We start from the raw sequence: 18,156 nt of genomic DNA, 5'->3' as shown, positions 1-18,156 counted from the left end.
AAATCACAGAAATAAAAGTGCAAGATTTCGTCTGGAAGTTAATCGTATGCAGGTTCGATTTGTCAAGGACCCTAGTCACTGATAATGGGCGGCAATTTGTCGGAGCAAGATTCATCGAATTCTGTGAAGATCTAAACATCTCCCACAACTTCACATCAGTAGCCCATCCTCAGGCGAACGGCGAAGCTGAAGTGACCAATAGAACCCTGCTGCAGGAGATCAAGACAAGGCTTGAAAAGGCGAAGGGAACTTGGGAAGATGAACTTTATCATGTGTTGTGGGCGTATCGAACTACCCGAAGACTACCCACGGGGGAGACCCCCTTTGCTTTAGCCTTCGGAACGGAGGCCGTCATCCCAATTGAGCTTAAACTCCCGTCGGCACGAGTCGTGGCATTCAACGAACATCATAATTCGCAAGGTCTTAAAGCCAACCTTGACTTGCTGGAAGAAAAGCAGGAGGTAGCTCAAGTTCGGATGGCAGCCTACAGACAGAAAGTCGCCCGCTATTACAATTCTCGGGTCAAGAATAAAGCCTTTAGAGCAGGAGATCTAGTGCTTCGACGAGCCGCTGTCTCGCAACCTCAGGATCGAGGGAAGCTCGCCCCAACTGGGAAGGCCCGTATGAGGTCAAAGAAGTAGTCTGGCCCGAAACTTATTACCTCAAGGAGCTCGGAGGAACAGACCTCCCGCGATCATGGAGCTCGAAAAACTTACGAATGTATTACCGATAACTTTATTTTAAATAAAAGTTGCATATCTACATGTCTCCTCTCTTGGCACTAGCATATATCGACAGGGCAGTCAAAATAAACTATGTCGGAAGCAGGAGGGGAACTTCATCTCGATGAAGTCGAAGGCCCGGTTCTCTTTAGACCGGATGGGGGGAGAGGCCCTGCAACGCCCATATGCGCCCCCACAGCCCTGTTAGGGACAGGAGGAGAACCTCGCCCTAACTTGAGCAAAGTCGAAGGCCCGGTTCTCTTTAGACCGGATGGGGGTTGAGGCCCTGCAACACCCATATGCGCCCCCACAGCCCTGTTAGGGACAGGAGGAGTACCTCACCCTAACTTGAGCAAAGTCGAAGGCCCGATTCTCTTTAGACCGGATGGGGGAGAGGCCCTGCAACGCCCATATGCACCCCCACAGCCCTGTTAGGGACAAGAGGAGAACCTCGCCCTAACTTGAGCAAAGTCGAAGGCCTGGTTCTCTTTAGATCGGATGTAGGGAGAGGTCCTGCAATGCCCATATGCGCCCCCAAAGCCCTGTTGAGGACAGGAGGAGAACCTCGCCCTAACTTGAGCAAAGTCGAAGGCCCGGTTCTCTTTAGACCGGATGGGGGGAGAGGCCCTGCAATGCCCATATGCGCCCCCACAGCCCTGTTAGGGATAGGAGGAGAACCTCGCCCTAACTTGAGCAAAGTCAAAGGCCCGGTTCTCTTTAGACTGAATGGGGGGAGAGGCCCTGCAACACCCATATGCGCCCCCACAGCCCTGTTAGGGACAGGAGGAGAACCTCGCCCTAACTTGAGTAAAGTCGAAGGTCCGATTCTCTTTAGACCGGTTGGGGGGAGAGGCCCTGCAACGCCCATATGCGCCCCCACAGCCCTGTTAGGGACAGGAGGAGAACCTCGCCCTAACTTGAGCAAAGTCGAAGGCCCGGTTCTCTTTAGACCGGATGGGGGGAGAGGCCCTGCAACGCCCATATGCGCCCCCATAGCCCTATTAGGGACAGGAGGAGAACCTCGCCCTAACTTGAGCAAAGTCAAAAGCCCAGTTACACCTAGATCAGATGGGGGGAAGGGCCCAGCAACGCCCATATGTGCCCCTACAGCCGCGTTAGAGACAGGAGGAGAACCTCATCCTAACCAGAGCTGAAACCTGTTACGACAGAAATAGGAGAAGAACCTCACCCCGACATCAGTTAAGGTCTGGTCATTCAAGACCAGATGAGAAAAAGAGGGACCTTCCTAGCGGCCCCTTCGCAATAAGACTCTGTCCTGACTCCTACGGGAGTCGGACTTCATCCCCGACTTCGAATGCTGGTAAGCTCCGTCCGGACTCCTACGGGAGTCGAATTTTGCCTCTGACTTCAATTGCAGGTTGACTCCATCCGGACTCCCACGGGAGCTGGACTTCGCCCAGACTTCACCTACGGGAGCTGGACTCTCGCAGCCCCACCAAGAGCGGAGGGAAAAATCCCACTCGAAAAAGAAAAAGGGGAGAGGGGTTAAAAAGGAAAGCGATGGACTACGTCAGTGACGAATGGAAAACAAACAGCGTCAAAGATGCAGAGAACCCCATCCGAGCAAGGATTGGGGCTCTTATCAAGAACCCCAGCTTTCAAGGAAACTTTCAACGCAAGCCCGAGATGAGACGACTTCCTCAGGGTGACGGAAGCCCAGACCTCCAAGCTCGAGCCCTGATAGGGGGCACCAAACCCGAGTGGCCCCAGACAAATCTGCGGCCATTGACGAAAAAGACGGATCGATACGATGGCAATCGGGTACCTCCGAACGATGCAAAGATCAAAAAGAAGCTCGGCAAGCGACAATTCAACACATGAGTAAAAGAGGTAGCAGAAAATCTCCTTCTCATATTATTCATCAAATATACATTATAGAGCCATTGAGGTTGAGGGAGAAGGATAACTGAAAGGCGAACCGACGTGACAACAACCGAAAACCTATGGACGACGTCAAAAAAAAAAAAAAACAGAGAGAAGAAAAAGAAGAAAAGAAGAGAAAAAGAGAGAAGGGAATACAACAATAACAATGGTAATGGAAAGAAATTCGGTAGACAACAATTCGATGCAAAGTGCGGACGAAGTAACAAAATCTCCTTCTCATTTTTCGATTAACAAGATGTACGTTACAAGACCCAGAGGGCCAGAAAAAGAAAATATTATTACAAGACTCGAAAGGGATATACCGGAGGCCACTTCAAGCTGTAGACTTCACTTTCCGGTTCTGTCCTTCCCAGCAGCATTTTCCAGTACGTGTGATAAGCCTCTCGGCTCTCGCCCCCCGCCTCGTTCCGCTTCATCTCCGAAATTCCAACTTTAGGGGGAAAATGATGGGATAGAATTCAGGAGGCAGCAAAGGCAACGGCAGCGGCGACGATGACCTGTTTCAAGAAGAACCGGAGGTACCCTGGAGGCAGCGATGGCGCCGGAGATATGCGCCACCACCGTGTGCTCCACGACAACCACCATCTTAGGTGTTCCAACAAGGTCGGCATGCGCTACTTCCACCGTCCCCGCAACAAGTTCTACTGCCCCACCATCGGCGCCGACCGCTTCTGATCCCTCGACCCCGACGACATCAAGAATCCCGCCACAGCTTGTGACGACAACTCTGCCCCCTCGATCGGTGTCGCCCCGTTCAGCTACTTCGAAATTCTCAGGCGGAACGTCCTCATCGGTTGTCCCCCTTATTAAACCCCTGTTGTTGAAGAAATTCTCCCTCGAGCCCCCTTTAAGGCGATGGAAACCCTCAGCGACAGTTTGACAACCGGAGAACTCGCAGACCGCTGTTCTCCTCCTCGCACTCTTCCTGGTCTGTGGCCTCCTCTTGAGGTTGGCCTCCGGGGTGGAGGCCCCGACGGGAGAACCCCTCAGAGAGACTCGGGGGACTGAAGATGGCGGAGAGCCGATGGAGATGGCAAAGACCGACGCGAAGAATGCTCAGAGTCGGAAAGGGCACCGATGGAGTGGCTGAGTGGCTAAGCTCTCAGGCAAAAAAAAGGCATCGACCCTCAGGCGAAGTGAAGCCCCTGGAGGAAAGGCGGGGGCTTAAATAAGCAACGGGGCCTGGCGCAGTTATGGTGGCAGGTATCCCCAGGCTAACCAGTACCAACCATGTGTCCCACTCATCGCGGCATAGGGTTGACCGTTCACAGACCATTATGGCGTGACGCTTAGGATTACGTCCTGGGGGGAGTTCCGAAAGGACTCTTCGGGTCACCCTAATCGAAAAAAGGCTCCAGCATGCGCGCCTTAAATGCCAAGATTTCCGAGGGTGGTCGTGTGCAGAATTCAAGGAAATGACTTCAGCTGTGAAAATTTTCTGTACTTCCTTCGATCGAAACTCAAACTCGAAAGTAGGGGGACTGGTGTTGGGTGTAAAACCCCCCCCAGCCGAAGTTCGTGTCAGGAGTGACCCCTCGGGGATTCTACAGGAAAACTTCATCTGGACTCCTACGGGATCCGGACTCTGTCTCCAACTTCGACTGCAGGAAAACTTCGTCCGGACTCCGTCTCCAACTTCGGCTGTAGGCAAACTTCGTCTGGACTCCTACGGGAGCCGGACTCCGTCTCCAACTTCAACTGCAGACAAGCTTCGTCCGGACTCCTACGGGAGCCGGACTCCGTCTCCAACTTCGGCTGCAGCCAAGCTTCGTCTGGATTTCTACGGGAGCCGGACTCTGTCTCCAACTTCAACTACAGGAAAACTTCATCCGGACTCCGTCTCCAACTTCGGCTGCAGGCAAACTTCATCCGGACTCCTACGAGAGCCGAACTCCATCTCCAACTTCAACTGCAGACAAGCTTCGTCCGGACCCCTATGGGAGCCGGACTCTGTCTCCAACTTCGGCTGCAGGCAAGCTTCGTCCGGACTCCTACGGGAGCTGGACTCCGTCTCCAACTTCAACTGCAGGAAAATTTCATCCAGACTCCTACGGGAGCCGGACTCCGTCTCCAACTTCAACTGCAGGAAAACTTCGTCCGGACTCCTCGGGAGCCGGACTCCGTCTCCAACTTCAACTGCAGACAAGCTTCATCCGGACTCCTACAGGAGCCGGACTCCGTCTCCAACCTCGGCTGCAGGCAAACTTCATCCGGACTCCTACGGGAGCCGGACTCCGTCTCCAACTTCAACTGCAGAAAAATTTCGTCCGGACTCCTACGGGAGCTGGACTCCATCTCCAACTTCAACTGCAGACAAGCTTCATCCGGACTCCTACGGGAGTCGGACTCCATCTCCAACCTCGACTGTAGGCAAACTTCATCCGGACTCCGTCTCCAACTTCAACTGCAGGAAAACTTCATCCGGACTCCTACGGGAGCCGGACTCCGTCTCCAACCTCGGCTACTGGCAAACTTCGTCCGGACTCCTACGGGAGTCGGACTCCATCTCCAACTTCAACTGCAGGAAAACTTCATCCGGACTCCTACGGGAGCCAGACTCCGTCTCCAACCTTGGCTGCAGGCAAACTTCGTCCGGACTCCTACGGGAGCCGGACTCCGTCTCCAACTTCGGCTGTAGGAAAATTTCGTTCAGACTCCTACGGGAGTCGGACTCCGTCTCCAACTTTAACTGCAGACAAGCTTCATCCGGACTCCTACAGGAGCCGGACTCCATCTCCAACCTCAGCTGCAGGCAAACTTCATCCGGACTCCTATGGGAGCCGGACTCCGTCTCCAACTTCAACTGCAGGAAAACTTCATCCGGACTCCTACGGGAGCCGGACTCCATCTCCAACCTCGGCTGCACGCAAACTTCATCCGGACTCCTACGGGAGCCAGACTCCGTCTCCAACTTCAACTGCAGGAAAACTTCATCCGGACTCCTACGGGAGTCGGACTCCGTCTCCAACCTCGGCTGCAGGCAAACTTCGTCCGGACTCCTATGAGAGCTGGACTCCGTCTCCAACTTCTACTGCAGGAAAACTTCGTCCGGACTCCTACGGGAGCCGGACTCCGTCTCCAACTTTAACTACAGGTAAACTTCGTCCGGACTCCTACAGTAGACGGACTCTGTCTCTAATTTTGATTGCAGGTAAACTTCGTCCGAACTCCACGGGAGCCGGACTCTGTCTCCAACCCCAACTGCAGACAAACTTCATCCAGACTCCTACGGGAGCCAGACTTCGTCCCCAACCTCGACTGCAGGAAGACCTCGTCCGAGCTCCTACAGGAGCCGGACTTCGCCTCCAACTCCAGCTACAGACTCCAGCAGAACTTCAGCCGACAAGTCTGGACCCCCTGGCAGGCCCTAGTAATGGCCACGACTCTGCCCCACTTCCTGCGATGGATCCTACGCGGCTCCATTACTCCCTGGCAGGCCGCAGTAACGGCCACGATTTTGCTCCACTCCCTGCGGCAGATCCTGTGCAGTTCCATCACTCCCTGACGAGTCACGACAACGGACGCCACTCCACTCCCCGCAACTGATTCCACATGGCGAGCCATGGTGACAGCCACGATTCCACCCCATTACTCTTCATGATAAATTCCTCCTGGCCCCGTACGGCCCACGATGAGGTGATCATAAATAGTCGCTATCAATCCACTGCTCCCCCCATCTATAAAAGGGGACCCCATATATGTTATTCTCTAAGCTCTCGTTTTTACCTAGAAACTCTGCTAAAATTTTCGTTCGAGCACTCCATTCTTGTTGAGGCAGAGAACTGACTTGAGCGTCGGAGGATCTTGCCGGAGCAACCCCACCTCCGGTTTAGACTTCTTTTGTAGGTCTCGACGGCGACCGCGACTCCCTCGACTCCAGCTTCTCCGATGTAGGCGAATTTTTGCACCAACATATACTAATACAAGAAAGAGCACAACCATCAACAGGCTGATGATTGACTTTGGAATACTATTCCTAACACTCATACCAAAAGAGTGGTTGCTTTTTTTCTAATGCAACTGAACCACTGTGTTCAATCAAAAACACTCAACATCAGAGAGGGCACGGCACTCTACAATTATGGAAGATCCTATAACTTAATATTAGTGAAGAGATTTCTAATTCAGATCTCTTTAATCTTAATTAATTATAATTGTTATGATTAATCCTAAGGATGTAGACTAGCTCGAATCATTAAGCAACCACATCAAGACTAATCAATAAAATTGACTAGAAAAATGTAAGATCAGCAAATAGAACTAATTAAATAATCACCTCTCTGTAAGTCAAACTAAACCATTTTTTTTAGATATCAATAGGTCAATCAATTTCAAATAGATTAGCTTGTGTAACTCAGGCTCGAGCCACTAAGTCAAATCAGATCTTTGAGTTAATCAATCCAACATGTGGCTATTAATCGATGTGATCAATCTACAACTATTAAGTTGATCTCGAGCACCTTGATCTAATTTTAATCAACTCTTGATTGGGTTGGATCAACCGTTCATCTCGATTGAGCCCTACCATGTACTAATTGATTATCCAAAGGTAATCAAATTACTAGATCTAATTGAACTATCCAAACCCAAATCCTCATATTTTATGCTTAAGATTAAGATCTTAAATTCTTAATTTTAGATTTTGATCTTAATTTTAGATCCTTAATACTTAATTTTAGATCTTTAATTCATACTTTTATATCTTTCATTAAGTGCATTATGAACATGAGGTAGTTTCGATGTCGAAACTACTTTCAGATCTAAACTAATAATCTATGTATCCCATATATAAGCATAAAATTAGATCTAAACATGATCAAATATATCATATATATTCATCAAAGATTAGATCTAAATATGAAAATACTTTTTCAATTAAGGTTAGATCCTAAATGGTTTTGGATCTAGGGTTTTGCATAAAAATAAATTCTTTCTTTTCACGATTCGTCTTCTTGATTCATACAGATACCCCTTCTACCATAGTCCTCTATGGCAGGATAGTCTTTACTGTGAATCTTAAAGAGTACTAGGCTACTAAGAATTTAATCTATATTTACATATATTACATATGCATAAATTAACACAGATTTCATACATCTCATGTATAAACAAGATCTAATACATCATGATTAAATTTATATCTTAAAATAACTTTCAGATCTTGAATTTCAGCAATGATTAAAATTTAGATCTTAAATAATTTTAAGTCTGAAAGAATCATGAAAAAATAAATTCAGATCTAAAATAACTTTTAGATCTGAAACATGCATAAAAAATTTAGATCTGAAATAAATTTTAGATCTAAAATTAATCAACATATATCTCATATATAAAATATAAAATTCAGATATAAAAAATTATGATCATTCTAAGATAACCTTTTGTCAGATCAATCTAAAAATTTCATATCTAAAACATAAATTTTAAATTTCAGATTTCTAGCCTAGTAAAATGCATATGAACCTGGCTCTGATACCACTTGAAAGAAGTCTAGTTTCATGCATATCGATTTTTAACTTCTAAAAATCATAAATGCAGTGGAATAAAAATCAAATTAAAATTTTTTTAATCTACAACATGCATTAGATCTAATCTAAACCAAACAATAGGATCTTCATACGATGGATAGGATTAAGCAAATCAAAATCTAAAATTTAAGACATAAGGAAAGAAGAACTAATCTTCATACCTTTGTGCGGGTTGATTAACACTGTAGTTAATGATCATGGTATATTCCAAGATTCCTCAATCAGCCACATACACATCTGACCTCTACGGATATCCACACAAAATCTTTGATCTGATCATAGATCCGTTGCTTCATCAGGGTGCTAGTGCCTTTATAGAGGCTACCTCCTAGTGGTTGATGCAGATCTTCTCCATCATTTTCTCTTAGATCCTCTTAGAGATGATGAAGAGTAAGAGGAGGGAGAGAAAGAAGAAGAGATCCTCTATCTCTTTTTTTCTTTAGAACCCACGCCACAAGGAGGAAGAAGATGTGGAGGAGGAAGAAGAAAACCTTTTTGAGAAAACCTATTCTCTCTTTCCAAAATCGTAATGCCAAGAAGGGATGATGCCACGATACCTCACACCCCCACTTTTTCTCCCTTTCTTTCTCATGGTGAAAAATAGATTTTTCATTCCTTTTCATGCCAAAGAGAGAAGCCCTTTTAATTGGCATCCAAAAGAGGGTGAAAAGATAAGGTAAGTTAGGGTTTTGATAAGATCAAAACTAAATCAAATTTGAATTTTCAATTCAACTTGAACTCATCCTTATCCAAAAGAGGAGAAAAGGGAGGGCGTGAACACCTTTGTCCATTGTCTATCTCTAATGCAAAAATATTTTTGCGTGAAGAAAATATTAGCGTCCAATATTTGTCGCATGGTGATGATGTAGGGTGCTAGGGGGAGAGAGTCCTGATAGATTGGGATTCCTCCTTTGGTACTTAATTAATTCCTAACCATCTTAGGAATTGATTGCACATAAGAAGAAAAATAATCCTAATCTAACTAGAAATCTAACTAAATCCTAATCTAATTAAAAATTAATTAAATTCTAATTCTAATCAAATCAGAAATTGATCTTTCTTACAATTGAATTATCTCATAATTCAATCAGGCTTGATCTAATCAAATCTAAACCAAGTCAAATTGAATTCAATTCAATTAAACTTGATTCTAGCTCCATTGTTCAATCAAATTGAGTCAATTAACAATCCAATTGCGAATCAATCCTCCTACAACTCATTTATTCTTAGCGAATTGCTTTATTGCAATTCTTGCATTAGATTAATCATCAATCATATTGACGATTAGATCTAATAGCGATTCATAATCGCTAATTAACCATCTGATCAAATAAAGATCTCTTTTGTATGTGATCCTATGGGTTCTATTCTATCTGATAGTGAGATATACTGTGATTTTCATCACAATATCATTAAAACTCCTTTTAATAGGTTGAAACGATTCTAACTCTGTCCATCAAGGATCATCGATCATCTAGACGATGCTTGATGAGTTTCAAAATTTATCAGGACACCTAACAGTATGTTGTGGCAACTCAGTAAAATAAAATATTGAACCTCTACGTGTAGTTACCGTGTAGTTTGGTTCTTTTATTGTGAGTCCCGATAAGGCGCTGGTCAAGGATAACTCATCAAATCTATTCGTCTGTCATATGCCAATTCAATTGACTTGAGTCCATGTGAAATCTTATGAAAACTCTTTTTTATCATTCATCGACTATGATCATAGATTTTAGGACTCAGTCTCATGAACTGATAAGACCTCTTCTTATCTGTCAGGATCGATAAATTTTATCTGGATGTACACTCTGCTCTTACAATGGACCTACTATAGCAAACATACATCATAAGATTTTGAATAGCTAGATAATCAAGTGATTGTACAGTCAAACTATAGCAACTCCACTGTAAACAGTCGAGATACCGCAAGTCAAAGAACTATCTATACAACTACAACATCGAGTAAGTCACTAATGAGTGGATAGTTATCTAAATAACTTTTCATGCTGGTCATACTCAGTATTCTTGATCTCTCTCGAGTACTTGTACTCTCACTTCAGTGTCTCTATACTGTAGACTTGAGACTCATCTATTCAAAAAGGAAAGCAATCCATGCATCAATCTATCCGGATCATTTATTATCCTCATGATGATCCATCGATCGAAAGTATTTAGAAATTAATCTTAAATGATACGTACCTCAAATTTTCAACTTTTGAGAATACGTGTCATTGTCAGATCAACCTACTTGGACGATTCATAGACACAAAAAAAAACACACATAATATGAATGAAAAAATAAATCAATTTTATTAATTTCAAAAATTTAATTATAAAATTATCCCAAAAAGTATACATGTGTCCGCCAATCTAACTTCTAGGGTATACATCTAACATATGCAGGCCAATTACTTACTTAACCAAGGAAGCCACACCGTGCCGGTCATGGAGTAGGAGGACTTGTGCACTTAAAAGAACTTACTTGTGGGGCTCAAAGCTGATAAAATAATACAGATTGAATATTAGTATATTATATTTATATTTATTTATATTTGATGAATATATATCGATACAAATATTGATATTAATCAGATGAAAAGAATATCTATATTTATTTTAAATGGATATAGATGCATATCAGATATTAAACAGTATGGATATAAAAATGAATAAAAGTCAAATAATTAAACTTTATAATCATAAATTAAAAATATTTAAAATAAATTATATTAATAACATGCTAATATGATCATTTGTTTTTCTTAAAAATTAATGAGTATTATATAGGATTAAATAAAATTACAAACAAAATAGGATATTCAATTATGTATGGGTATAAAAATATGTAGGATATTAATGTAGCTGTCTCTCTATATCGGTAACTTTTCTTTTGATGGAAATGAATATGGATATAAATATTAATTAGATGCTCAAATTTATATTTATATTAATATAGATTCGGATGAATATAGTCCAATCTACTTTCACCCCTAGTTGCTATCAAGGTTACATATCTTGGTTACTTTAAACAAATCATTTTGGACATGATAGTTCAAAATTCAACCACCCAGGCATCTACATCAAACTAAGCAGCATATGTACCTACATGCATGCATCATCTCTTGCTATACCATTACACATATGGTTCTAGGGAATAATGGTAGGGATGGTGTTCAAAACCTGGTGGTATCATAGCAATTACATCATGGGAAAGTAGGGCACCAACCAACTCAAATTATTAGCCAATGTGCTTGATATAATTGTCAATGATTGATTTGGAGTATACAAGAAGTCTTTGTTTTTGAAATTAGCATTGTTGTGGACATCCCAACGTGTACCATGAAAAGAATGTAAGCTAGATCTTTTGTGCAATTCGTGGTAGGATGTTTCTCGTGGCTTGAAAAATTGCATGGCTCTAAGCTTTTCATAGTGATCTATTTATAATACCATTATGGACATTTTATACTTCAAAGAATTACTTATATTTCAATATAATTTTGCCATTAATTTATGATAATTGTATTGATACCAAATGAGTACACATGTTTTGTTTAAGTAATCAACTACCATTGCATTGTGATCCTAAATAGGGCTGGAACCAAATCAAACAGTGGATAAGATATCAGTATATCTATATCTATATTTATTTTATTTCACAAATATAGATATGGATATGCATATTAGTCGGATGTAAAAATTCATATTCATATTTATTTTAAATGGATATGGATATAATTTAGGTATTGAAAATATGGATGTAAATATAGATACAAGCTGGACAATTAAACTTTATAACCACGGAATCCAAGACATTACTAAGTGGATGGAAAATCAAGTTAACAGCATGTCAATGTGATAATATATTTCACTTAAAAATTTATGAGTGGTATATAAAATTAAATTGGGTTGCAAATAGAATCAAATGTTTAAATACAAATTAGGTATTTTTCTATCCAAATCTATATTATTTTTCTTTGATTGATATGAATGTGGATATGAATATTAGTTGGATACTTAAGCTTCTATCTATATTTAGATAGATTCAGATAGAAAAATAAATCCGAATGGATATAATCCAGTCCACTTTCATCCCTAATCTTAAAAATATCATTATAATAGTGACAACTTATATGAAATGAGGTTGTTTTTATCCATATCCATTGTATATATATGGTACCATAGCCATGTACAAATTTTCCCCAAAGTGGAACTACGTCCAAAATGTTAAAATATCCAGATAGTTATTATGTCATTGAGCATAATGTCATGATGTTGCTATTGAAAACCATGGTTTGGAGCATTTTTTTTTTTATCATTATCGACTCAAGATAGCTGAAAGCAACTTGACCAACTTGATTCCAAAGGGTTGCACCAATTCCCTAAAAAACTATTTTAAAAATGGATCTCCAGTTGCTAAAGGGTCCCATTTGAGGAAATCAAGAAGATAAGAACATCTGTTAGACTGGACAGATATATTACGCATGTGATTAATTATTTCGTGACATCTGAACAACTACATAACCCAATCTCTCCTGGCGGTCGATAGCTACCAATGCACCTATCCTTGGCGCTTGCAGTCTTGGATGTCCATTCTCCTCTAAGCACGGCATTACGTTCTTCATCCATGGAAATTTTCAAACTTCTGCAGTCAGACTCAATAACTATTAGTGAGACCTACCACTAAAGCCATTCATATGGCAAAAATTGAAGAAATTATTGGTTGGATCTGACCTACCAGCTCAACAATGAATCAGTTTAACCATGGAACGACACGCCGACACATGCAAACATCGGGGGAAAAAATTGAGGAAAAACAACGCAATATAAGTATGGTTATACATATTGCTCCGTGGTTGGCCTATCGAGCAGGTGGATCTGGTCCAGCCAATATTTGTTCCAAAAATTAGTTTTGCATCTGTTTGGCTCTTATTTTAGGTTCGTTTGAGATGCTATGCATTCAGAGCCAACTTGTGAAAACTGGGACTTCACAACCCAATGGCCTAACTATAGTGTACCATGCCGGGTGCAAGTATTTGTTATTTGAAGCAAGGGTTTCAAAATGGTGAAGTGTAATATATCTTGATATATGATCGATATCGAGAGAGCCCAAAATATCCTGATATTTCAGGCTGCATTTGATGTCGAAATAGCTAACCAGGGGTGGATGGATTGACTATTAGTAGCCATCCCAAATAAATTAGCCATTGGTAAAAACTACCCTTGGTTGACATTATTGGAGCCAAGTGTCTCTTTAAAGTTCGAAAAACTAGAGAAGCAAAACAAATGAATAATTAACATGCATAAAGATATCTTTAAAATATACGGATGGTAATTTAGTTTGTCTCATTAGTATCTAATCCAACTCAATTTTAATAGAACAAGTTTTGCTCGACACACAATAGATTCGAAACAGACATGGATAATAATAAAATTTACTGTAAATCTAATTTGAATATATATAATTCATCATAAATTATTTTTTAAAATAAAAATAAAAATTATTTTATTTTATTTATATTTTATTTAATTCAATCTGATCCATTCAATCCATCTCATCTAATTGTACTTGTCCTATTCTGTTTCGAGACCATCCGCCCTATCCTGCTCCCGGATGAGTTTGAAGAGGATAGGTACAACGGCCTACCCAGTTGCCATCGTTGGTACAGTATTTGTGCATCGGACGGCTGATGTCGGCAAACTCCACCCTCACTGATCCTTTTTAAACTTCTCTCTCTCAAACCGTACTCCTCATATCGGGAGCCCAATTCGAACCATATCACCCGACCCCAGCAATTTTTGAATATTTAATCAGCATCCAATCTCCACGGCACCAAAATGCCTTTTAAACCCCCATTTATAACACGTTTGCGTCTACGTCCCCTCCAATACAGCACTGGTACAAGGCCAACATTACATCACCCCTCTCGCTTTCACTCTTTCACTCTCCTCCACCACCACCTCCCATCCCTCCTCTTCTATCTTTATATATATACCAAGCCAATGTTCCGACCTGAAACACAACAAGCCAGGCCTTTGCACTGGTTGTGATCACTTTACAAGTTTTCTCCAGATTCCTCCTGACAAAATTTTGGTGCCATGGATTGCCTGCAAGAGTGGCCCGAACCGGTTGTTCCGGTCCAGTCCCTGTCGGAGAGCGGCGCCCCTGCCATCCCCGACCGGTACATCAAGCCGCCATCCGATCGCCCATCGTTTGATTCCGCCACTGACGAAAACATCCTCGGCATCCCGGTCATCGACCTCGGAAGGCTGTCGGAGGGGGCGCTCGAGTGCCGCGCCACCATGGAGGCCATATCCGATGCTTGCCGGGAGTGGGGGTTCTTCCAGGTGGTGAACCATGGGATCAGCCATGAGGTCATGGAAAAGATCCAGGAGGTGTGGAGAGGGTTCTTCCACCTCCCCATGGAGGCCAAGAAGGCCTACGCCAACTCCCCGACGACCTACGAGGGCTACGGCAGCCGGGTCGGTGTGCAGAAGGATGCCATTCTGGACTGGGGTGACTACTACTTCCTCCAGTACCTTCCTCCTTCCGTGAAGAACCATAACAAATGGCCTGGCCTGCCAACTCCCATCAGGTATTAAAGGAGCAGTTCTCTAAGATAGATACGATAGTGTCATTATTGGACCTGGCACGTGTGTAACGTTTTTAACGAGAGTTTTGGTTTCTGATATTATTTCAGGGGTAGTATAGAAGAGTATGGCAGTGAGATGGTGAAGTTGTGTGAGATATTGATGAGAGTTTTGTCCGTAAGTCTGGGCTTGGACGTGGAGTATCTCCACAAGGCATTTGGAGGAGATGATGCGGGGGCGTGCCTTAGGGTGAATTATTACCCAAAGTGCCCGCAGCCGGACCTCACCCTCGGCATCTCGGCGCACTCTGATCCTGGAGGTCTCACGGTGCTGCTCGCCGACGATCAGGTCAAGGGTCTCCAGGTCCGAAAGGGTGACGCATGGATCACCGTCCATCCCGTCCCCCATGCATTCATCATCATGATTGGTGATCAAATTCAGGTGCTCTCTCTCTCTCCCTTCCTCCATCCTTTTGGTGGTTTTACGGTTTTTAGGAGTTTCATGGTTCCCCGAGTGTAGCGTCTAACCAAGCCAAGCTTGTTTGAAACTATTTTTAAGTTCGAACTACTCCAGGATCAAGCTTGAATTCTTTAACATTATTTGGAGCTTAATTCAAGCTTAATCTCAAATCGAGACAAATAAAAGCCTACTTGATCAGCTTGATAATCCTAAAAGTCAACTCCAATTAAATTAAACTTGGTTCAGACTTAAATGAAAGGTTTTTGATTTCAAGTTGGTTGATGTCTAAATTAACATTTAATTGATCCAAAGAATAAAGAAGATATAAGCCAATTAAATCTTTAATCAATAATCTATGATATAAGAAATAATATATATGTTTTAAATTTATTAATCAAGCCTTATAGAGCTGAGTTTGAACTAGCGGGGACGATTTTTGTTTCTGCTTAAAATCAAATTTGAGCCTTGTTTGCTCCTTCAAGCTTGGTTTGTTTAGCTGGAAATTGAGCTTAATTTAAGCTTATCTTAAACCAAGCTTGAGCTATTTAATTCGTCTAACACCCCTATATCCACATGGAGATGTCTTGCTTACACGAAACAGCAAAATAACATGCAAGGTTGTCGAGACCGCCCAAAACAGCTATAAGTCACATCCCTCTATAATCTCAAGCCTCCTATAAGAGGAGAAGGATACCATAATCTTGGGCTAAGCCCTAATATTATCTCTACATGATGAAAAGAAGAACCGACAACAAAAATAAAATGGCAATTTGTAGTGTTGTTTGACACTATCGCCATATGTCCATCATAGAATATATATATATATATATTGGAAAAAAAAAAATCATTGAACAGTGAAATATTTAGATAATTAATAATCTTTAGTTATCTATGTGCATATATACAAGCTGTTTTCTTATCCATCAATATTTATGCTAATTATGATGTAAGAAAAGTGTGCTGACACCCTAATGGCGGCCGTTAACCATGATAGGCTGAACTCTTCTTTCTAGGAAACTTGCAACCTCGTGCTATATCATGTAGTTACCACTGTCTTGTTTTGTCCCCATGCCTTCGTTGTCAATGACATGCTTAAAGCATCATTCATCAAAGCCCACGTTCCTTGTCCTGTGGGTGACCGGAAGGGCACTTTCCATTACAGAAGAAAAACTCAGGATCAACGACTGTTCATTTCTTTCACTCGTGCTTAAAAGAAGAGCTTTGTCGGTCTTTTTTGTTCTGATGTATGTGAAGGTATTTCTTGAAAAAATAGCCGACTGCATAGGATAAGTCGAGCAACGGATAGGCATAAGATTTTAATGTCCAAATTCCACCCACGTTCTCTTTTTGTCCCTTGCATCATTTCCGAAGGCTGAACTCAAATCAAACACATGGCATGTTCCATGCCAATCATTGCTCGTATCGCCTTGACCGTAGCATAAACGAGTTTCTTTTTTTCTTCTTGATGCATGGATGCATTAAATTATAATAAATATATCTATAAAAATTAAAAAATAAAATATTTAAAAATTAAATAGTAAAATCAGCCATAAAAATTCAGCATGTATGGTTAACCATATAAGAACAAAATTTTATATTCCGATGGAAAAGAGGGCGTCCTCGACATTTTATCTCATTTATATGAGAAAACAAAATAGATTCGGAACTTTAAAATCCATCATGTGAGAAGAGAAGAAGAAGAAGAAAAAAAAAAGATGAAGTAAAAAAAAAAATAAAGAAAAGAAAGGAATGGAAAAGAAAAGAAAAGAAAAAAAAAAGAAAAAAAAAGAAGAAACGGAGAAAGTTGGAAGATATTTATTAGGAATGCATAATCAAGACTGTCAGAATGAGACAGGATAGGAAGGTATCCCATTTTGTGAAAAAATTAGGATACCATCGTCCTACAAAATTTAAAACTTTTCATAAGATGCTATTCAATCAACAGCATTATTAGCTTCTCTATAAATATGTCAAACCTCATGAGCAAATAAAGAATATATCATTCTCTAATAATTCTATAATAGTGGATATAGGCTGCAGTCAGTAAATGATAAATTACAAAGCCATTTGATAACCATCATGAAATCACCTTTCAAATAATATTGTAAAGCCCGCAGCTTATATATAGCATAAACAAGTGAGCTTTTTGGAAGCTTCCAAGTAAAAAGCATTCTACAGTCTAAGCACCTACACCGTATTAATGTTGTTTACTAATATATTGGAGGTTGATGGAGTTGCATCAGGTTCTGAGCAATGCAATGTACAAGAGCGTGGAGCATCGGGTTGTGGTGAATGCGGCGGAGGAGCGGTTGTCCCTTGCCTTCTTCTACAACCCCAAGAGTGACCTGCCACTGGGTCCGGCTCCTCAGCTCGTGACCTCTAACCGCCCTCCGCTCTATCAATCCATGACCTACAACGAGTATCGCCTATACATAAGGAAGAATGGCCCCAGGGGAAAAACGCAGGTTGAGTCACTGAAGGACATGTAATCATGCCACCATTCCTCAATAATGTGTATTAAAGTCATTCTAGATTGATGCTTCTCTTCCTATGTAGACTAGTAATAGTTGGTGTCCGCTTGTATCCGTTTGACGTTGTACATATATGCACTCAAGCTTGATCAATGTTTGTCAAAAGAAAAGAAAAATCTTATAACAAGTAAACAATGGGCTCTTCTTAAAAATAAATAAATGAATAAATAAACAATGGAATCTATGTCATTGCACTTGTTTGATTAAGTTACGTAAGGGATATAATGAGGTTCCCTGACTCTGATCTGAAGTACCTCTTCTGCTGTTTCTTTTGGTTTGAGGCAGACATTTCATTGCTGTTCTATTTATTCTTCACTCCTGTTGATTGGCGCTTGGTGACTTTGGCTGTCTCTGTTATTTTCTCCCCCGCTAATTAATTTCTTACTGTTATGTTAACTGTTCTGTACTTTGGGCTGTTCTTAC

General features: G+C 41.8%; 1 protein-coding gene across 1 annotated transcript; it reads left to right on the top strand.

Annotated features, from left to right (window-relative positions):
• The first annotated feature begins 14,061 nt into the window (after window positions 1-14,061).
• Window positions 14,062-17,937, top strand: LOC105035976 (jasmonate-induced oxygenase 1-like). Its single transcript, XM_073244568.1, has 3 exons — window positions 14,062-14,748; window positions 14,854-15,184; window positions 17,446-17,937. The coding sequence occupies exons 1-3, from the start codon at window positions 14,252-14,254 to the stop codon at window positions 17,689-17,691; spliced, it is 1,074 nt and encodes a 357-aa protein (XP_073100669.1). The 5' UTR covers window positions 14,062-14,251; the 3' UTR covers window positions 17,692-17,937.
• Window positions 17,938-18,156: the final 219 nt, after the last annotated feature.

This window comes from Elaeis guineensis, chromosome 10, assembly GCF_000442705.2.
Source record: "Elaeis guineensis isolate ETL-2024a chromosome 10, EG11, whole genome shotgun sequence".
Taxonomy (NCBI): Eukaryota; Viridiplantae; Streptophyta; class Magnoliopsida; order Arecales; family Arecaceae; genus Elaeis; species Elaeis guineensis.
The sequence above is the reverse complement of the archived record's forward strand: the minus strand, read 5'-3'. Positions and strand labels throughout refer to the sequence as shown.